The sequence below is a fragment of the Ailuropoda melanoleuca genome, chromosome 4, assembly GCF_002007445.2.
Source record: "Ailuropoda melanoleuca isolate Jingjing chromosome 4, ASM200744v2, whole genome shotgun sequence".
In the NCBI taxonomy this organism is placed as follows: domain Eukaryota; kingdom Metazoa; phylum Chordata; class Mammalia; order Carnivora; family Ursidae; genus Ailuropoda; species Ailuropoda melanoleuca.
Genome location: NC_048221.1, coordinates 67,572,864 through 67,596,047, shown reverse-complemented (window position 1 = coordinate 67,596,047; position 23,184 = coordinate 67,572,864). Strand labels below are relative to the sequence as shown.

The following is a 23,184-nucleotide window of genomic DNA, read 5'->3' as shown; positions in this document are numbered from 1 at the left end:
ATGGGAAGAAATCAGAGAGGGAGACAAACTATGAGAGACACTGGACTCTGGGAAACAAACTGAGGGTTACAGAAGAGAGGGGGGTGGGGGAATGGGGTAGCCGAGTGATGGGTATTAAGGAGGGTACATGTTGTGATGAGTACTGGGTTTTATATGCAACTAATGAATTGCTGAACACTACATCAAAAGCTAATGATGTACTATATGTTGGCTAACTGAACATAATTTTTAAAAAATGCATTTTTTTCCTGAAACAAACAAGCAAAAAAACTTCATACTAGGATGCTACCAGCTGAGAGCAGCCTGATGCATGATGTCTGAAAATACAATTCCACAATCTAAAAGCCCCAGTTCCTAATGGTGGAATTTCAGGAAATGTGACAGGCTACAGAGTCTAAAACTGACTGAAAACTTAATACATTAAATGTTCAGATATTCATTTATTTATATTCTACCTTCTTCCAGAATATCCTTAAATGGTTCACTGTGCTAGGTCTATCTTACTTACTTGGGCCTTCTTCCCAATTACAGATGGGCCACTGAGACTCAGAGAGGTTGAGAAGCCCACATAAGTCCATGTAATTAGTGAGAAGAGGGGTCAGACCTACCTGACATCTAAGCTTCCGTCTATTTATGGTATTATGTTGCTGGCACCTTAAAATCAAGACTTGTAGGAAACCACCTGCTTTGCCAATGTAAGGCTGCTGCCTTACTGCCTTCCATGCAATTTAGGAGTCCTCAGAATTTCTTCTTTCTCAAGGTCTTAAATAGTCTTAACATACCAAAAATGTTTAAGAAATGTTTGGAGACTGATATTAAATAAGATGTTAAATAAAACAAGGAAAACAGTTTGGGGGTGGAAAGTTCCTATTAATGGTTTGAATGGTATGTAGGGAATACTATACCTATTACAGTAATCAAACCAATTATTTTATTTTTTATTTAAGTTCAACTAGCCAACATATAGTACATTAGTTTCAGATACAGAGTTCAATTATTAATCAGTTGCATATAACACCCAGTGCTCATCACATCACATGCCCTCCTTAATGCTTAACACCTAATTTCCCCATCCCCTCCACTCACCTCCCCTCCAGCAACCCTCAGTTTGTTTCCTATAGTTAAGAGTCTCTCACAGTTTTTCTCCCTCTCTGAATTCTTCCCATTCAGTTTACCCTCCCTTCCCCTATAATCCTCTGTGCTGTTTCTCATATTCCACATGAGTAAAACCATATGATAATTGTCTCTGACTTATTTTGCTTAGCATAGTGCCCTTCAGTTCCATCCACATCGATGCAAATCATAGGTATTCATCGTTTCTGAGGCTGAGTAATATTCCATTTATTTCATATATACCAATACTCCATATATACCACATCTTCTTTATCCATTCATATGTCAATGGACATCTCAGCTCTTTCCACATTTTGCCTATTGTGGACATTGCTGCTATGAACATTGGAATGCAGATGCCCCTTCAGATCACTACATTTGTATCTTTGGGGTAAATACCTAGTAGTGCAAATTCTGGGTCATAGGGTAGCTCTATTTTTAACTCATTGAGGACCCTCCATACTGATTTCCAGAGTGGCTGCATCAGCCTGCATTTCCACCAACAGTGTAAGAGGGTTCCCATTTCTCCACATCCTCGCCAACATCTGTTGTTTCCTGTCTTGTTAATTTTAGCCATTCTGACTGATGTGAGGTGGTATCTCATTATGCTTTGATTTGTATTTCCCTGATGCTAAGTGATGTGGAGCATTTTTTCATGTGTCTGTGAGCCATCTGTATATCTTCTTTGGAGAAGTGTCTGCTCATATCTTCTGCCCATTTCTTGACTAGATGATTTGGTTTTTGGGTGTTCAATTTGAGAAATTCTTTATAAATCTTGGATACCAGACCTTTATCTGTAGTATCATTTGCAAATATCTTCTCTCTTTCCGTGGGTTGCCTCTTAGTTTTGTTGACTGTTTCCTTTGCTGTGCAGAAGCTTTTTATCTTGATGGAAGTCTTAAATGTTAAGTTTTGCTTTTGTCTCCTTGCCTTTGGAGACGTGTCTTGAAAGAAGTTGCTGTGGCTGATGTCGAAGAGGTTACTGCCTATGTTCTCCTCTAGGATTTTGATGGATTTCTGTCTCATATTCAGGTCTTTCAGCCATTTTGTGTTTATCTTTGTGTATAGTGTAAGAAAATGATCCAGTTTCATTCTTCTACATGTGGCTGTCCAATTTTCCCAACACCATTTGTTTAAGAGACTGTCCTTTTTCCATTGGATATTCTTTCCTGATTTGTTGAAGATTAGCTGACCACATAGCTGTGGTTCATTTCTACATTTTCTATTCTATTGATTTATGTGTCTATTTTTGTGCCAGTACCATCCTGTTTTGATCACTACAGCTTTGTAGTATAACTTGAAATCTGGAACTGTGATGCCTCCAGCTTTGCTTTTCTTTTTCAAGGTGACTTTGGCTATTTGGGGTCTTTTGTGGTTCCACACAAATTTTAGGATTGTTCTGGCTCTGTGAAAAATGCTGGTGGTATTTTGATAGGTATTTTGCATGAAATGTGTAGATTTCTTTGGGTAGTATAGACATTTTAACAATATTTGTTCTTCCAATCCATGAGCATGGAATGTCTTTCTATTTCTTTGCGTCATTTTCCATTTCTTTCATGAGTGTTCTATAGTTTTCAGAGTACAGGTCGTTCACCTCTTTGGTTAGGTTTATTCCTAGGTATCTTATGGATTTTGGTGTAATTATAAATGGGATCGATTCCTTAATTTCTCTTTCTTCTGTCTCATTGTTAGTGTATAGAAATGCAACTGATTTCTGTGCATTGATTTTATATCCTGTCATGTTGCTGAATTCCTGTATGAGTTCTAGCAGTTTTGGAGTGCAGTCTTTTGGGTTTCCACATAAAGTATCACGTCATCTGCAAAGAGTGAGATTTTGACTTCATCTTTGCCAATTTGGATGCCTTTTATTTCTTTTTGTCGTCTGATTGATGAGGCTAGGACTTCCAGTACTATATTGAACAACAATGGTGAGAGTGGACATCTCTGTCATGTTCTTGACCTTAGGAGAAAAGCTCTTAGCTTTTCCCTGCTGAGAATACTTGCTGTGGGCTTTTCGTATATGGCTTTTATGATATCGAGGTATGTTCCCTCTATCCCTACGTGGTAGAGAGTTTTTATCAAGAAAGCATGCTGTACTTTGTCAAATGCTTTTTCTGCATCAACTGAGAGAATCATATGGTTCTTATCCTTTCTTTTATTAATATACTGTATCACGTTGATTGATTTGTGAATGTGGAACCACTCTTGCAGCCCAGGAATAAATCCCACTTGGTCGTGGTGAATAATCCTTTTAATGTACTGTTGCAGCCTATTGGCTAGTATCTTGGTGAGAAATTTTGCATCGATGTTCATCAGGGATATTGGTCTGTAATTCTTTTTGGTGGGGTCTTTGTCTGGTTTTGGAAGCAAGGTAATGCTGGCCTCATAGAACAGGTTTGGAAGTTTTCTTTCCATTCTTATTTTTTGAAACAGCTTCAGAATAGGTATTAGTCTTCTTCAAATGTTTGTTAGAATTCCCCTGGGAAGACTTGCAGCCCTGGACTCTTGTTTGCTGGGAGTTTTTTGATTACTGCTCAATTTCCTTTCTGGTGTTCGCTCTGTTCAGGTTTTGTATTTCTTCCTGTTTCAGTTTGGGTAGTTTATATGTTTCCAGAAATGTGTCCATTTCTTCCAGATTGCCTAATTTGTTGGCATATAGTTGCTCATATGTTCTTCAAATTGTTCGTATTTCCTTGGTGTTGGTCATGATCTCTCTTCTTTCATGATTTTATTTATTTGGGTCCTTTCTCTTTTCTTTTTGATAAGTCTGGCTAGGGGTTTATTGATCTTATTAATTCTTTCAAAGAACCAGCTTCTAGTTTCATTGACCTGTTCTTCTGTTCTTTTGGTTTCTATGTCATTGATTTCTGCTCTAATCTTTATTGTTTCCCTTCTCCGGATGCATATAAGTTTTCTTTGCTGTTCTTTTTTCAGCTCCTTTAGGTGTAAGGTTAGTTTGTGTACTTCAGACTTTAATTTCTTGAGAAAGGCTTGTATTGCTATGAACTTCTGTCTTAGGATGCCTTTGCTGTATCCCAAAGGTTTTGAAGAGTTGTATTTTCATTTATTTCCATGAATGTTTTTTAATTCTTCCTTAATTTCCTGGTTGACCCATTCATTCTTTAGTAGGATGCTCGTTAACCTCCAAGTGTTTGAGTTCCTTCCAAATTTCCTCTTGTGATTGAGTTCAAGTTTCGAAGCATTGTGGTCTGAAAATATGCAGGGAATAATCCCAATCTTTTGGTATAGTTGAGACCTGATTTGTGACCCAGTATGTGATCTATTCTGGAGAATGTTCCATGTGTACTCAAGAAGAATGTGTATTCTGCTGCTTTAGAATAAAATGCTCTGGATGTATCTGTGAAGTCAATCTGGTCCAGTGTGTCATTCAAAGCCCTTGTTTCCTTGTCGATCTTCTGCTTAGATGGTCTGTCCACTGCTGTGAGTGGGGTGTTGAGTCCCCTACTATTGTTGTATTATTATCAATGTGTTTCTTTAATTTGGTTATGAGTTGGTTTATATGATTGGCTGCTCCCGAATTAGGAGCATAAATATTTATAATTATTAGATCTTCTTGTTGGATAGACCCTTTAAGTATGATGAAGTATCCCTCTTCATCCCTTACTACAGTCTTTGGTTTAAATCTAATTTGTCTGATATAAGGGTTGCTACCCCAGCTTTCTTTTGATATCCATTGGCATGATAAATGGTTCTCCACCCCCTCACTTTCAATCTGGAGATGTCTTTAGGTCTAAAATGAGTCTCTCGTAGACAGCATATGGCTGGGTCTTGCTCTTTTATCCAATCTGATACCCTGTTGTCTTTTGATTGGAGCATTTAGCCCATTTACATTCAGAGTAACTGCTGAAAGACATGAATTTAGCGCCATTGTATTACCTGTGAATCCCCTGTTTCTGTAGATCATCTCTGTTTCTTTCTGGTCTATACTACTTTTAGGCTCTCTCTTCGCTTACACGATCCCCTTTAACATTTCTTGCAGGGCAGGTTTAGTGATCACAAATTCATTTAGTTTCTGTTTGTCCTGGAAGCTCTTTCTCTCTCCTTGCATTCTGAATGACAGCCTTGCTCGATAAAGTATTATTGGCTGCATGTTTTTCTCATTTATTACCCTTGATATATTATGCCAGCCTTTTCTGACCTGCAAGGTCTCTGTAGCAGGTCTGCTGCCAGTCTGCTGTGTCTACCATTGTAGGTTAAGGAGCTCTTGCCTCAAGCTGCTTTCAGGATTTTCTCTTTATCTCTGAAATTTGCAAGTGTCACTATTATGTGTTGGGGTGTTAATCTATTTTTATTAATTTTGGGAGGCATTCTCTCTACCTCTTGGACTTGAATGCCTGTTTCCTCCCCCAGATTAAGGAAGTTCTCAGCTATGATTGGCTAAATACACCTCCTCACTATCTCTTTCTTCTTCCTCTGGGACCCCAATAATTCTAATATCGTTTCGCTTTATTGTATCACTGATTTTTCGAAGCCTCCCCTCATCGTCCATTAGTTGTTTTTCTGTCTATTCCCCAGCTTCCTTCCTTTCCATCATATTGTCTTCTATGTCACTGACTCTCTTCTGCTTCATTTACCCTGTTAGAGCAACCAATTTAGACTGCATCTCAGATAAAGTATTTTTAACTTCATCCTGATTAGATTTTATTTCTGCACAAAGAGATTCTCTAGGGTCTTTTATGCTTTTTTTCCCAAGCCCAGCTAGTGACTTTATAATCATTATCCTGAATTCCAGCTCTGACATTTTACTTATATCCATTTCAAATAAATCTGTGGCAGAGAGTATTACCTCTGGTTCTTTCCTTTGTTTTGAATTCCTCCTAGTTATTTTGCCCAGAGAAGAATGAGAAAACAAAATATATCAACCATGACCCAAGCGAAATACATACTAGACAAATCCAAAGAGGTCAAAATCCAAAAAAGAAAAGGAAAAAAAAAAGGGAAAAAAGAAAGAATAAAGTTCCAGTTGGACAAAACAGGGTGATTCACTTTGTCCTGGGTGTATTTTGGTCTGCTTGTTAGAAGACACTAAATCCCAAAATTGTAAGGAAAGCAAAACTTATACACAAAAATAAAATTGAATACAATGAAAGGAAGCCAAAAATGAAGAATATATCTATAAAATGTAAATGTAAAAATGAAAGTTAAAAAAAGACTTAGAAACAAAGAGTTGATAAAATAAGAAACAAGTTAGAAAGGAAAAAAAGAAAAGGAAAATTTTAAACTGAAAGATAAAAGAATCACGAGGAAAACCCTCAAATTCTATGTACTATTTTCCCCTAGCTCTGGAGTTTTGCAGTTCTGTGTGCTTGATAAACTTGGTATTCCCCTTATGTTACAACTGATCATCTGGGGGAGGGGCTTGGTGCACTGATTTTCAGGTGTCTTTGCCTGGGCAGAGTTGCACCACCCTTTGCCAGGGGGTTTGGGCTCAGTGTAAGCTGCTTCAGGTTTTTCTATGTGGCTTTTGTTCCCTGAAGACTTTCTGTGCCGCTTCAGAGGATGAAAATAAAAATGTCAGTGCCCTGATCTCCAGCCTTAGAGCTGGAAGATGGCAGCAACCTCTCTTCATAAAACCCTCAGGGAAAAGCAGTCTTCACTTTTGTGTGCACCGAACTCTGCAGACTCCTGCTGTGTGCACCCGCACCAAACCTCCTGGGGAAGGGAGGACGGTCGCCACAGGCCTGCCACTTACAGGGCCCCTGCACAGAGAGTGGTTGCCTGATCCTGCTAGTTTGTGGTTTATGGCAAACCGAGCTGCAAGCCCACTCCTGGGCTTGCTGACCATAGCCAGTTTCCCCACTCCAATGCTTGGGAACTCTGCCAGCTCAGGCAACCCCGCTCCTTCCATGACCCCGAGGAACCTAAGACCACACTACCCCACCTAGGATTCTGCCCCACTATGCCACCTGAGCACCTTTCAGGCAGGGACATCTCTCAGTGGAGAAGACTGCTAAAAGTTCCAATTTTGTGCTCTAGGGCTATATCACTTTCTGGTACCCAGCTTTTAGAGGCTCCCTCCCCCCATCATTTATTGTACTGTAATCTCCTCAGATTCACTTCTCTGTACCTCCTACCTTACAAAAAGTGGTTGCTTTTCTATTTGTAGAATTCCAGCAATTCTTTTCTTATATCTCAGGTTGAATTCATAGGTGTTCAGAATGATTTGATAGTTACCCAGCTAAATTCAAGGGACCAGATGAAACGAGGTCCCCTACTCTTCTGCCATCTTGCCTCCCTCTCCCAACTACAGTATTTTTGAAAATATTTTACCAAATGGGCTTATCTAACATCCTCGGTCAAGCTGTCTGTTTATTTCAGGGTTGCTGCACATATACCCAGATTTATTTGGTATTATCTGATGTATGCTACAGGTGTCTGGTCAAATGGTTACTAACCAGGGAAGTACAGAGCAGAGCCATCTACTCTCAGGTCCTAAGAAATAGATGTCCCCATAACACTGTGATCAATTCTGATCTGCTACACAATCAGGTGGAGCCTCTTTAGCCAAAGATTTGTAAACAAAACTACCATTTTTCAAATATAAGTGAGCCCAAGTTGATTCTTGTCCTTTGTCTTTCATCCAATTAGCAGGACTCTACTTACCTAGAATGACTTAGTGGCAAACTAAAAATGACATATTCTTGAGTTATCTTTCTGGACATTGGTGACATTCTAAATATACAGTCAACCCATCATTGTCAACACAAAAATACGCTATGTATTAAGGAAACACTTGTTTCAACTGTCCCTATGATCAATAACTTTAGCAAAATATCTTAATTATCATGAGCAAAGAGAAAAAAACTATATACATACTTCAGATTTTAATATATTCTTCAACTTGTTAACCTCCAAATTAGTATCTTGGACCTTCTGTTTTATGTCATTAAGTTCATTGTGCGTATCATTCAATTTTTTAGACAGGACCTACAAGAAAAAGATAGCTAGATCTGACTACAAAAAAGTAAAAAATTGGTCTGTGTCAAAAATCACCATAAATTTTAAGTATTTATAAGAAATAATGATAAATAAAAGTTAATACACCTAATATATAAAACTCATAAAAACCCAAAACACTTCAAGTCTACACGCTTTTAACATCACACTCTTTGCCTTAAGACCTTGCAACTTCTTCCAGTGAGTTGAAGTCCATTTAACCACAGCTCTATCTAAACTTGCCTTCACTGTTTGGCTAATGGGACAATAAACAATATGACAAATATAGGCTTGAAAATTATTTATTTATTGGGACTTTCTGTTTGCTGCTTTTGGGAATACTGCAACTATTACCATGTTAATAAATCTGGGTGAGGCTGTGGGATAATGGGAGACATAAGTCCCATCATCCCACTAGGGAAAAAACAGAACAGAAAACACAAGAATTGAAATAGTAAATGAGTGAAGAACCCAAGCAGACAATTCACAAAAAGGAAGCATGAGTAGATAATACTTGAAAAAAGTTAAAATTTACTAATCAAAAAACATTTTTAAAAATTTTTTAACTTTTAAATTTTTACATTTTAATTTGAAATGTTTTAAAACTTAAACACTATTTTGCCTATCAAATTAGCAAAGAAATAAAGTTATTCTGTTACAGCAAGGAATAAGCATTTCCATAAATCTTGGAGTAAACATAAATTTCCAAAAAGCAAATCTGTGATTTGCTATCTGCTATCTATAATCTATTTCAAGAAACATTTTTAAATGCTCATAAAAACAGGAAAGACAAATATGTTGTTTTTGTTGAACACAGATACATGAGTATTCACTACCTTTGAAAATTTCCACTTATAAAGGTTTTTTTTCAATATAGAAAAGAAACTTATAAGCTTTGATTTGATTTAAAAGTAAATCTAGTAAAATTTAACATAAAGAATGTTCACTAAGGCCTAATTTTTTATGGTGACAATATTTATCCACATTAAGTGAATGATGCAGTAAATGACAGTATCTACATAGTGGTATAACCACATACAACATTATGTAGCTACAAGAAATGTTTAGAATAATTTTTAATAACAGAGGAAATTTTTCATCTATATTTTGTGAAAAAGTCAGGATAAAACACTAAAAATACTTCATCCCAATTGGTTAAAAATTGTGGATTTGAGGATGATATTTTTTAAAGGTTTCTGCTTTCCAACTTTTCTATGATATGGGTTCTAAGCTTGTGGTGCACAGAGGGATCCATCTTCTACACCTTGGGCCTTTAACTCAAAGGAAAAAACTACTCTTGAAACAAATGTAGTTGTTATAACACCAATTTTCTTCTGATTATGAAATATGTTTATAAAGTTTTAACAAAGCAGGGGAGTGGTTATGATGTCACAGTAAGCTAATAATATCTACAAGATATTTATCCAGTGATTATGCTGGACACTCCTATTAGTGCCTTCTAGACATATTCTCATTTGCTCTCCAATTTTATTTTTATAAACTGAGATTCAGAGAAGTTAAATGGTATGATCACACAGACAGGCAGGAGATTCAAACACATGAGTCTTAAATACTCCACTCTACTGCCTTATCATGTAGAAAAAAGCATGATATAAAGTGGCATGTGGTTTTATCTCAGTTACAGTAAAAAGTTCATGTAAATAAAAGTACAAAAAGTATTTAAAATACATGGAAAATCAGTAAAAAAAAAATACATTAACAGTGGTTAAGTCTAGTAAAAAGGACAGTGCTTAATCTACTTTTTCATAAATATAAGTTACATTTACCTTTAGCCTATTTGCTCTAGCTATAAGCAGAGCACACAAAAGTAGATCCTATAAATTCATACCTTTGTTTTTGCTACACATTAACTTTTTAAAAATAAACTTTTAGAATACTTTTAGATTTACAGAAAAGTTGTGAAATTAGTACAGAAAGTCCCCATCTACCCTACACTTGGTGTCTTCTTATGTTAGTATGGTACATTTATCACCATTAATAAAACAATATTGATATATCACTAACTAAAGTTCATATTTTATGCAAAATTCCTTCATTTTTATGTAGTATGCCTTTTCTGTCCCAGGATCGCATTATTCATTAACTTAAAAAAAATAAAAGATTTATTTATTTTGAGAGAGAAAGAGAGAGCATGAGCAGGGGGAGGAGTAGAAGGAGAGGGAGAGAGAGAATCTGAAGCAGACACCCTGCTGAGCACGGAGCCCCATGTGGGCTACATCTCACCTGGGCTCAATCTCACCACTGTGAGATCATGACCTGAGTCAAAATCAAGAGTCGGATGCTTAACTGACTGAGCCACACAGGTGCCCCTCATTAACTTTTGACCAAAGTATTTTAACATCTCAGGCAATTTTTTTTATAATTAACAAAGCATTGCACCTTTATATCTGTTTATGTAAATTAAAAATATTTAACAGTTAAAAATATACACTTTCATGATGCAAACTAAACACACTCAGAATGACAGTAAGTGGGGGAATCATTTAGACTAAATCATTTTAAGGGGGTAAGAAAGCTTCCAAAAGGAGTTTTTTAATGTTCAAATTAAAATAATGATATTGGAAATGAAAAGAGTGGATACACTGAAATATATTGGCTTAAATAAGTGGGAATAATTATAAAAGAAAATTTCCCAAAGAATCACCATGCTAATGAGGACCAAAATATGTGGCACAGTCCATACACTCACACTTAAACAGAATAATTGTCTGTCAAATAAATCTACCCCCTCTCAAAAGTTTCTGAAAGCTTTTATCTTCCTTTGTTGATTTGTTCAAATATTTATTCTCAAGTAAGGAAGCACTTCCTAAGGCTTAATATAAATCTATTATATCACCACTCCCTCTCTCCTTTAATACTTCATGTCTGAGAATTTCATTTAGAAATTACATGGCATATTCTGTGTAATAAAAGTTTAAAAAAAAAAAAAAAGGCTGATTCCAAAGCCTGAGCTCTTCTACAAAATGAAACGAGGATTGTGTCTCAGAATAAAACAAAAATTTTTCTTGGAGAAAAAAGATTCTAGGAAAAAGTATACCTGGTTTTCTTGTTTAGCTTTAGAAAACTGTTCTTGGAGATTGTCATTCTCATGAGCCAAGATATCTCTTTCCCTGGCAATCTGAGCCAGCTCATCATTTGTTTCATCCAATTGCCGACGCATTCTGGAAATGTCTTGTTCACACATAATTAGGGCTTCAGTAGACTGTCTATTCCACAAATCAGATAGTACATAAGAAGAGACATTTTACCAAAAACAAAAAAACAAATTCTCATAAGACAGAAGATGGACAGTTTAGCATGAAAACTTTTGATGTTTTAAAAACATTCAAAATTTAAATATAGTTCATTGGAGTTTCTCTTTTGCCCACGTTTCACTACAAAAAGGGATGCTGAATACATAATAGTTATTTGCTAAGTATTTCAAAACTTCTGAAGCTCAAGTATAAGAAAGCCTTCATCCTATCTCTAGCTGCTATAGCTTAGTCTTCTTTGCAGGTTCCTCGTCCTCTGTCCTCTTAAAAATTAATGGTTCTCAGGGCTTCACTCTCAGCACCTGATTCTTCTCACTCCACTCCTTCTCTCAGAAAATCCTATTCATAGCCATGGCTCCCAGTCCCATCTTCAGACGACTCTGAAATCTTATCTCTAGCCCCAGCCTCTTCCTTAATACTGCAAACTTGTATTTAACTGATTATTAGACATATCTGCAAGAAAGTCTCAAAGGCTCTTCAAATTCAGAGGAAAATCATGTTTCCATATACTTTCATAATGTCCAGTATTCATCCCCAGTCAGAAACCTGGCATTTTCCTTGATTCTTCCCCTTATATAAGCACCTCACTCCTCTGTCTCCCAACCCATCTACCCCAATCTATCATCATCTCTTTGGCCTGGGTAATCTTTCTAACACAAAAATCTCCCCAATTTTAATGATTTCTTCTTGTCCAAAAGATAAAATAGACTCATTTATCTATACCACAGACCTCTGCCTATTTAGCATTTCCTTTCATAGTTTCTCTTACACTTTGGGTTCCAACACACTCACCTACTTGTTATTCAAGAGGCTCTTGAACATGATCTGTGGTTCTTTGCTATTCTTTTAAGTTTACTAGGCCAACACCATATTTTCTTGTACTTCCCTAGACAGACTTATGCCTCCTTTCAACATTAGAAAGTTATTACCTCATATGTAACACTGAGCCCCTTGTCTCCTACTATCTTTGTACCTAACAGTACCTTGCCCCCAAAAACTGCTCAAATTTTTGTTGAGTGAATGATTTACCTTGATGCCTGTTCCATCTCAGCAATGATAGTCTTCATGCCTGAAATGGTCTTTTCCTTGAAAAATAATATAAGTACTAAATAAAAAATTATTTTAAATGATTTCTCTTAAAACTAAATGAAAAAAAAGAAATTTTCCCCTCCCTTTTTGATTCCCATTTGGTTTTAAATATTTACATTCTATTCTTCTTTTCTCCACTTTAAAACTAAAGCTTAAATATCAGTGTGTTTGTACTGGATAAAAACAAGATTATGCTTATTAAAGACTACACTTGGGTGCATTGATATGAGATAGATATAGCAAATACTTTGTTAAAATGTTTTGTGTAGTCGCTCAGCAACACAAGGACCTCATAAGACCCTGTTTTTATTGGCAAAACAGTGGTTTGGCATTGAGTGTTTTATACTGGGAACAGAAATGATTCACCTCCTCATTGGTCCATGCTGTAAAGCCCAGGAAAGTGAATCATGTAACACTAATTTTAGTTCTGAGCAATAATAACTTTGATCAAGTAAATTATTTATATTAGTCATCAACATCGTCTTCAAAAAGCTATTCCAACTGAATTACTTATAAAAGTATACTATTAAGTGTAAGCTAATAAAGAGATAAGCATTATGCCTACAACAAAGGTATAAAAAAAATAAACTACTGACATTCTCCCTTTCCGAGGCTGTGATGAGGGAGTACAATTAACAGAATCAGTTAAGGCTCAAGGTGTGAATATCTTAATGCCATCAATATCATCCCTACACCTTCTCCTTTTAAAATTCTCATTGATCCTAACTAGTTACAGATAACTCTACACAGATACTTAGAGCTACATTAGACCTAAAAAAAAAGTAGGAAAATTATTCTTTCACTAAATAACTACATTTCATTTTGCCCTTTAAATTTTCAAATCCTTAGTAACCAAGTAGCAAGATGAACAACTAAACCCATATTTCCCAACCAGTTCTGCTCCTGTTTTTTTAGAAAGACAGTTGTGTGTGTGTGAGTGTGTGTATTATCTTCCTTTATTCTTGTGCTCCTCTCGAGGCTATTTTTAGCTCCAGTTTCCCATTCTGCTTTCTGGTAGAACGGTGCAGAGTCCACATCTGGCAGTAATGGATATCAGGGTATGGTTAAAATACATATTAGCAAAGCAGTTAAACCCCTTTAAAAAGCACAAGCCAATTAGAGAAAATACTGGTTAAAATAGAATATTTATACAAGGTTTTGAAATATAACTTCATACGTTTCTAAATAAATTCTAAAACACTAAACTTCTAGTGTTTCTGAAAGCCATTATTTGGTTAAACTTCAAATATGGTTTATAAGTCTATATAGGACTTCCTTTATCAGTAGAAATTTATATTGAAAGTAAGACTCTCTGAGAACATTGTAAAGCATCCAGGATAACAAAATTATTGGGTAGAATCAAATAATACATCCTCTTAGCTTATTTTTCTCTTAATATGACCCTAATACCACCATTTCCCAAATTGTTGAAATCTATGCCATCATTATTAATTTAATATTCCTTGTACAATCTCGACATGCTTAACCAGAGACACGGACTCAAGTTAATTATCAAAAATTCAATGTGAAAAGGATGGTCATAAATCTACTTAGAAAAAATAAACAACCTAAAATGTTACACAAATAGTACTTTTATTATTCAAAAATATGTGAACTTGCTATTGAGTTTTCTAACTTTAATTGGTAGCAACTAGTAAAATATCTTTTAAAACTATGATTACCAGAAAAAAATTTCCCCTTATTCACTATAATGTAGGCTTTTTCCACAGTAATTTATTTCTGTAATCACCAGATAAGACTGTAAAATTACTGCCTTTTACTGAAGGGTATTTGTAAATTCAGTTCTGAAATATCATTGTAGAGCATATTTCCTCTTTTGAATGTCTAACACTGTTTTAAAAAGTTATTTTCGGGGCGCCTGGGTGGCACAGCAGTTAAGTGTCTGCCTTCGGCTCAGGGTGTGATCCCGGCGTTGTGGGATCGAGCCCCACATCAGGCTCCTCCGCTATGAGCCTGCTTCTTCCTCTCCCACTCCCCCTGCTTGTGTTCCCTCTCTCGCTGGCTGTCTCTATCTCTGTCAAATAAATAAATAAAATCTTTAAAAATAAATAAATAAATAAATAAAAAATAAATAAATAAAAAGTTATTTTCCCTTCAAAGGGTGGATGTGTTTACATTCATGATCTTACATGAAGTTCCTGATTTTGAAATGGGCTTGTAACTCAATATTCCTTGTGAAGGAAAAAATAATGTTGGTAAGTTAGCAGAATTGAAGAAACATGAAATATTAGACATAGCAGAGGAAAATGATTCAGAAATTTCGACAGAATTTGTTTCTAAATGTTAGTGTTTTTAAAGAAAATCGTGGGGTGCCTGGGTGGCACAGTGGTTAAGCGTCTGCCTTCGGCTCAGGGCGTGATCCCGGCATTATGGGTTCGAGCCCCACATCAGGCTCCTCCGCTGTGAGCCTGCTTCTTCCTCTCCCACTCCCCCTGCTTGTGTTCCTTCTCTCACTGGCTGTCTCTATCTCTGTCAAATAAATAAATAAAATCTTTAAAAAAAAAAAGAAAATCGTGTCGAACTATTCAAAAAGTGTTCTGAATACAATCAGAAGTAAAACTCTACTCCCCCCCAAAAAACCCATATCAAAAATATTAAGGCATAACTATGAAGTAATTAGCCTTTTCAACAAATAAGCCAAAATTTACTATCTGATGGACTTGGAGAGCAAAATTTCAGTTGTGCTATGAATAGATTCCCAAATCTAATCATTTCACTTCAACCTTCTCTCCAAACTTAAAAATCTAAGAGCCTATGACTGTTTCAACTATGTGTTCCAAAAACATGTCAATAATCTTCCTAAGCCTGTTTTATTTCTGTTTCCTAGTTCATGCATGGGAACCATTCATGTAGTTCCTAAGTCAGAAAGCACATCTTGTCAATCTTCCCTTAAAGATTTATTTCTCTTATAGATACTGCCACTATTCTAATAAAATTCCTATCATTTCACTTGTAGCTGGTATCGTTGTCACTATTCTCATTTCCCTATAATCCCTCCTTTACACGGACTAACAAGTGCCAGAATATTTGTTTCAACATAAAGATCTAATTGCAACACATCATTTACATTATTTCAACGATCCTCTATATCCATGATGATAGAGTCTAAACTCAATATCACATGTATTTCTATGATTTGTTGCTTAACCCTCCCATCTCATCTTTTGCCCCCAGCCCTGCTCCCATACTGACCTCTCTTGAAGTTCTCTTATGAAAGCCACTGGGCTGTCATAGAAGCTGTTTTACCTGTCTGGATCACCCTTTCTCTCATTGTCCCTTTTGTCTAAATTTTGTCCTGACTATTCCTAGTCATCACAGGGCAGTCCAGGCACCATCGCTTCCTGGAAGGCTCTCTAGATCTTTCTCCTCTCCTAATCCAACCCTCAGGTTGAATTAGGTACGTTTCTAACTCCATTTGCACATTGTGCACATATCACTTGAGCACTTAGTACATTCCATCATGATAACATTGTATCTTTCTCCCAATTATACTGTAGCCTTTTGGAAGGCATACCCACTCATCCTCAGTTTCTAACATTATACCCGGTACATGTCAATAATTGTTTGTTGAATGCATGCATGCATGGATGGATGGATGGACGGATGGATAAAGGAATGAATCAGATCCCTTAGAGAGGGAAAAGACCATTCCAATGATGCTGCCTTTGCTTAAATTATTTGGGGCAAACAGTTTAGGAACTGTCTTCAGAATTGGTTTATGAAAAAGAAAAGGGTATCAATATTTCCCTGCCTTTTTGGCAACACCTTTGTTATTGTTGTTTGAACAACAAAAAATGTGGGATGGAGATTATCATCCGGCTTTATTCACCAGCTACTTATGATCTACTCTCAAAAGCTGAGGATGGTGCAAAAATATGCTCCTAGTTTTGAGCACAATTAAAAAGGCAGTTTTCATGGACATAGTGCTTCCTAGGGTGGCTGCCCGAAAATATAAGTTCTGGTGTCCTTTAAAAAAGAAATCAGTCTCACTGCTTTATTACCATGCTTCACATTTTGATTTTTGAATTAGTTATTATCAGTGAGTGTTAATCACAAATTTATGAGAGAAAATCAACTTAAAATATAAGCTAGTGGACCTGGCCACATAGTTCCCAAGACTATCTTGAAATATTTCCAAATCAAATTTTATAGTTTCAACTCTCTAGAAAAAAAAATTGAGAAAATCCTATTACTTTATTCAGATTCAAGTTCAAACATTTCTTTTAGCTACAGTTCTCAGAACATACTTTCATTGCCAAACTCTCTCCAAGGGATGCAATATTCTCAGATTTTTTATCCAAACATGCTTGCAGGCATTCCTTTTCTTTAGCCAGATCGTTGAGGGTTGCACCAAGAATGCTGATTTCTTCTCTCTGGGCAATACTTTGCCTGGTAAAATTATCTAAATATGTAATCATAAAGGCATTGTTTTAATCAAGATAATTTTTTTTCCAATTGAAGCAGATTAAAATACTTTTCAAAGTAAACTATCCTATATTGCGTTCAATGACTAAAAATAAGTACTGTATCCCAAATAAAAAATGGCTTTTGTTGTTACTGATTAAAAACTAAGATGAACCATTAAATTCTAAATGACTCATAAATGTAAAAGCACAATTAACACATTTAAATAAGAACAGCAAAGGAAAGCTCTATAGCATAAGTTCTCAAAGTAGATTTATATGTGTGGTGGGGGAGGAAAGGGTGAGTGGCCAAAATGAGTGGAATATTAAAACAACCTGTGACCTCTCTCCCTCTGATTTCCCCACCCTCTAACCTAGAATCACCATTGCATATAAGTTGGTGACTAAAAGATCTTAATATAATATTTACTTGGGTCATCTTCAGAATCAAATGTCTCATGATATTCTGATTTTTCTAAAGTAGGGTTATAAAAAAAAAATTCCACAAAGTCTGATTCAATTTGTGATAACAATGGCAAGCCACTGTCAATGTTGAAGGTCTGACTGATTGGTATAGAATAGTGGTTTTCAAATCATAGTTTTTTAACCAGCACCATCAGCATCATCTGGAAACTTGTCAGAAATATAAATTCTGAGGTCCCACACCAGACCTACTGAATCAGAAATTGAGTGGGCAGAGCAATTTATGTTTTCACAAGCACCACACCCATGTGATTCTAATGCCTGACAAAGTTTGAGAAGCACTTGAGGAAATTAGTACAGATACGAAAAGCCTTGGCCATATCTTACTTCAAGGAGCCTACTAGCTCCAGTGATGTTTAGTAGCTCCAAATGATTCTGACACACACCAAAGTTTGAGAAATCCCAGTCTAGAGCTCTACAAGGGAAGCTCTGTTACACCAGACCTCTAGGTAAATCCTTGCCAACAGTCATCCAAAGCAGTGCTAAGAGAGGTAAAACCATATGCCAAGAGGATGCTCTATATAGTACTTAAAAGTACATCATGTCCCTTTTCCAGAGAGTACTGTCTTTAAGGTAAACCACATGTTTTGGGGTATTCTGATATTTGAGTTCATTCCCACTGGCCTAAAATAAATATATTTTAAAACTCTAAAACAGCTTTACTATCTCCTAGCTTAAAAAAATATCCTCAACCCCGCATCCCACTCAAGCTACCACACCATTTTCCTGCTTCTGTTAATAGCTAAGCTGAAGAGACTTCTATTCTCTCCCAACCCTACCTTCTCACTTCCCAATCATTCCTCAACCTACTCCATCTTCCACATCCAACACTCCATTCACACTTTGTCAATGTTACCAAAACCTCCAATGTGCCAAATCCAATCAATATTTTTCATCTTCATCTTATTGTAATTCTCAAAGATATCTGACAATTGATCATACCCTCTTTTAAAAGTATTTTGCTCTCTTGCCACAGCATATAGTCAAATATATGTACACTTCCCACCAGAAGTAATATACAGATATGTACCATGTTTCATTAACTTTATGGACAAGCCACAATGTAGTATGAAAACTTGTAAATTTACAAGGGATCATTACAAATTTATAAAGTGTCACGCTTTGTTTAGCTATTTCTGCATTGAAAAATATGAAGCCATGTCTAAGTATTTTTGGTCCTAAACATAAGTAAAAAATTTTATTATCAAAGAAAAAACACATTTTCCACAATTCTTCATTGATAAACTTTTAATTTATGGGCCTATTTCCAGGTTTATCTATGTTATAACTGAAGAGAAGAAACCATGTTTTTCTACCACACTTTAAAAAATATATATATTTATGTACGTATATATTTATTTATCAGGGAAAAAAAACTCACCAATTTTTTCATCCAAGCACATAATTTTCTCCTGAGTAAGCTGTAGCTCATACTTTTTCTTAGCAAGATGTCGCTGAGTATCAGAAAGATCTTTTTCTGTGTTTTCATATAAAAGTCTGTAAACATTTTAATAATAAAACTAATTCTGAAATTTATATGTTTTATCAACTTTCTAGTGTATTTAAATCTAAAAACTGGTAAGGACAGTAACATACATTTTTTCTTTTTAATATTTTCTTTATAAAAGTATATTATAGGAAGTTTGGAGAATAAAGGGTAAAAAGGAACCCTCAATCTACCACTCCATAAAAGCTACTATTAGCATTTTGGTGTTCACTATTTAGTATTTTTTCACAATATATATTTTAAAGTTACCATACTATAAATACAAAATTGGATCCTGATTTTTTTTTCGCTTACACTTAATCTTTAATATTTTTCAATCCTATAATACGGCCCTCCAAATCATTTTCTGGCTGACAAGTATTATATGAGCAATAGCCATTTACCTTTTTTTTTTAAAGATTTTATTTATTTATTTGTCAGAGAGAGAAAGTGTGCACATGCAGGTGGAGCAGGAGGCAGAGGGAGAAGCAGGCTCCCTGCTGAGCAAGAAGCAAGGAGCTGGATGCGGGACTTGATCCAAGGACCCTGAGGTCATGACCTGAGCTGAAGGCAGACACTTAACCGACTGAACCACCCAGGCGCCCCAAACATTAAGTACTCTTGACACAACATCCACACAAAGCTTCTAAACCAGGTTATCACAAATACCCCACCACAACCTAAATATTAAAAACAAAAACCCCTCCAGTATATATACACCAAGAGAATCTACTGTGAAAAAAAATAAAATACTATCAAAAGTACAAATAACTGAAGTCTTCACTTCAACAAAGAAAACAAGGGGAAAGCACAAATGCAGTCCCCCACTACCACAAATTATGCCGTCAAGTTTCCCACATTTGGGGGAAATTGCAGGGGTCAGCACATCGATGGGAGTGCAATGGATAAGCTTTGCCCTGGGAAAACCACTTTCTTGAGTATAACAGTAAGAAAAAGTTTGAAAATACAGGGAAATTCCACTTTAGTCCAAATGAAGAATCTTTTCATATGCCTTGACAAATTATTTTCTTAGCTTTTTTCCTTGTAAAGCAGCATTTAAAAAAATGCATGCTAAGGGGTGCCTGGCTGGCTCAGTCAGTGGAGCGCACAACTCTTGATCTCGAGGTTGTGGGTTTAAGCCCCACATTGGGTATAGAAATTACTTTTATAGACTGGTGATGGGTAGTAAGGAGGGCACGTATTGCATGGTGCACTGGGTGTTATACGCAACTAATGAAGCATCAAACTTTACATCGGAATCTGGGGATGTACTGTATGGTGATTAACATAATATAATAAAATTAAATTAAAAAAAAAAGAAATTACTTTTAAAAAATCTTTAAAAAATTCATGCTAAAATCAGAAGCATAAATGTAACAAGTCTATCAATTCATATGATAATGATGAGTCCTGAAAGAGGATTGCGGCAAAACCTTCCAGTGCACACTGTGGCTTTTTTTATGCTGCTAAATTGCACTGCAGACATATACTTTCCAAAATAGCCATATCCCCCAGCACAACACAGGGATCCATCTATTAAGAAAAACAAAATAGAAAACTACACACGTAATCAGAAGTTCTCAAATCAGACCTTTAAGTCACTGACCAATAAACCTACGCCTAATACAGACATTTAAGCAATAAAAACTTCAGAAATAAAGCTGGTAGCTTCTTTTGCAGACTCTTGTAACACTGATGTCAGAAAAGACTCTTACAACTCCTCTAAGATATATTTAGAACTTTAAGCAACCTACTTTTTTTTTTTCAAATGCCCAAAGTCCTAGAAGAGATTTTTGGTTGCTTCCAAGGTTGGGCAATTAAAGCTCCTGTAAACATCGTGTGCAGATATTTGTGTGCACATAAGATTTCAAGTACTTTGAGTAAATACCACAGAGCACTGTATGGTAAGAGTGCGTTTAGCTTTGTAGAAATCGCCAAACTGTCTAATAACGTGGTTGTGCCGTTTTTAAATTCCCACCAGCAAGGAGTAAGAGCTCCTGTTGATCCACATCCTCACCAGCATTTGTTGTCAGTGATCCAGATTTTGTCAATTCTAATAGGTATATAATAGTATCTCACTGTTGTTTTAATTTGCATTTCCCTGATGACCTATAATGTAGAGCATCTTTTCATATGCTTATTTGCGATCTGTATATCTTCTTGTGGAGGTCTGCTAAGGTCTTTGGCCCATTTTTTAATTGGGTTGTTTGTTTTCTTATTGTTGAGCTTTTAAAGAATTCTTTGTATGTTTTAAATAACAGTTCTTGATCAGCTGTGTCTTTTGCAAATATTATCTCCCAGTCTGTGGCTTGGCTTCTCATGTTCTTGACATTGTCTTTAATTTTAATGAAGTACAGTTAATCATTTCTTGCACAGGTTGTGCCTTTGCTGTTATACCTAAAAAGTCATCTACATATTGAAGGTCATCTAGGTTTTTGCCTGTTATCTTCTAGAGGTTTTACAGTTTTACATTTAGGAATATGATCCATTTTAAGTCCATTTGAAGGTGATATCTGTGTTGCAATTTTATTTTTTTGGCACGTGGATATCTAGTTGTTCCAGCACCATTTGTGGATTCTGTTCCGCTGATCTATTTGTCTATTCTTTTACTAATACCACAGTATCTTGATTACTATAGCTCTACAGTAAGTCTTCAAGTACTGTCAGTGCTCCAACTTAGTTTTTCTTCAATATTCTGCTGCCTATTCTTTTGCTTCTCTACATAAACTTTAAAATCTTTTTACTGATATCCACAAATAACTTGCTGTGATTTTGATTAGAACTTACTGAATCTATAGATCAAGTTGAGAAGAATGGACATCTTGAAAATACTATGTTTTCCTATCCAAGAACATAGAATATTTTTCTTTCTTTTTTTAAAAAAGATTTATTTGGCAGGGGAAGGGGCAGAGGGGGAGGAAGAGAGAGAATCCTCAAGCAGACTCCCTGCTGAACGCAGCGCCCAGTGCAGGGCCTGATCTCATGACCCTGAGATCATGACTCAAGCTGAAATCAAGAGTAGGATGCTTAACCAACTGAGCTAACCCAGGCACCCCTAGAGTATTTTTCAGTTTATTTAGTTCCTGTTTGATTTCTTTCACCAGTTTTGTACTTTTTCTCATACAGATCTTATACGTAATTTGTTAGATTTATATGTAAGTATTTCATTTTGGGGGTAGTAATATAAATGGTATTGTGTTTTCAATTTTAAATTCCACTTCTTCATTGCTAGTATAAAAAAAGCAATTGATTTTGCCTATTAACCACATATCCTGCAATCTTGTAGTAACTGCTTATTATTTCTAGATTTTTTGTTGATTCTTCTGGATTTTTCAATACAAAATATCATATCATCTACAATAGATTTTAATACTGAACTCTTTTTAGTCTCAAATACCCAGACTCAAACTGAACCAGTCTTGGACTCACTGGACACAAAGACCCAAACTAACTTTTTATTAACAGATAGCTCTATCAATCATTCAAAACTATATGGAAAATTCTTCTTGGGCCTAGAGATGTTTGATACACTGATGCAGACACACAGTTTTTTAATCTACTTCTAGGAAATGTTATGAAAATACTCTAGCTTTTTACTATTGTTGTCTGACATAGAAACCCAAACAGAAGAACTTCTGCTACTAAAATATACCTGTTTGAAAGAAAAGTTTATTTAAGCAGTATAGGAACACAGATAATGAGTACTGGTTTGAAACACTGGGGAATTTCTTCTTCATCAGCAATGAAACTCAAACAGAAATGGATTAATTTCTTTTTGGCTGATTTGGCTTGGAACACTATGGAACTTCAATTCTGAGATAGAGAAATTCAGATATGTGCTGAACCGTGCTCAGGACTCAATTTCTAGTGAGTGTTCACACATGGGACAAAACTTTTCTCATCAACTGACAAAACAGAAAACAGGAACAACAATATTTTAACTATATTGAATGTAGCTGGATTATGTAGCTTCTGATTAGTTTCTCTGTAATTCCTTGCCTTTTGTACATGTAAATATGAAACCTATGACATGAATATATTACAAAGTGTAAGATACTGATCTATAAAAAATAAACTGACAGCTGACTTCTCAGCAGAAATAATGTAAGTCAAGATAGTGGAAAGATATTACTCAAAGTATTAAAAAATAAAAATAATTCCCAACCTTTAGAATTCTCTATCTAGCAAAAAGATCCTTCAATACCAGCAAGGTTACAACAGAGGTGGCGAGAAATGCTCTGCTTTTGAGTACATTTTGAAGACAAAACAAACTGGATTGGATATGGATATATGAAATCATGGATTACTCAAGGTTTCAGGCCAAGAACTGCATGAATAGACTTTCCATTTACTGAGATGA

The 23,184-nt window shown here is 35.7% G+C and overlaps 1 protein-coding gene and 1 non-coding gene across 10 annotated transcripts in view; both read right to left on the bottom strand.

The window, feature by feature from the left end:
* Positions 1-23,184, bottom strand: part of TSGA10 (testis specific 10) — a 142,931-nt gene that overhangs the window by 77,807 nt on the left and 41,940 nt on the right. For all 9 annotated transcript variants that reach the window (XR_004624828.1, XM_034659003.1, XM_034659002.1 and 6 more), the window contains 5 exons: positions 18,720-18,835; positions 16,700-16,854; positions 12,372-12,427; positions 11,129-11,297; positions 7,951-8,061 (listed from right to left, as the gene is read on the bottom strand). Coding sequence is in view for 8 of the 9 variants with exons in the window: in XM_034659003.1 (XP_034514894.1) it covers positions 7,951-8,061; positions 11,129-11,297; positions 12,372-12,427; positions 16,700-16,854; positions 18,720-18,835 (607 nt within the window). In the remaining variant the exon portion in view is untranslated. The remainder of the gene's footprint in view (positions 1-7,950; positions 8,062-11,128; positions 11,298-12,371; positions 12,428-16,699; positions 16,855-18,719; positions 18,836-23,184) is intronic.
* Positions 19,624-19,784, bottom strand: LOC117802116. The gene has a single exon (XR_004625168.1). It is a non-coding gene; the product is annotated as a U1 spliceosomal RNA (small nuclear RNA).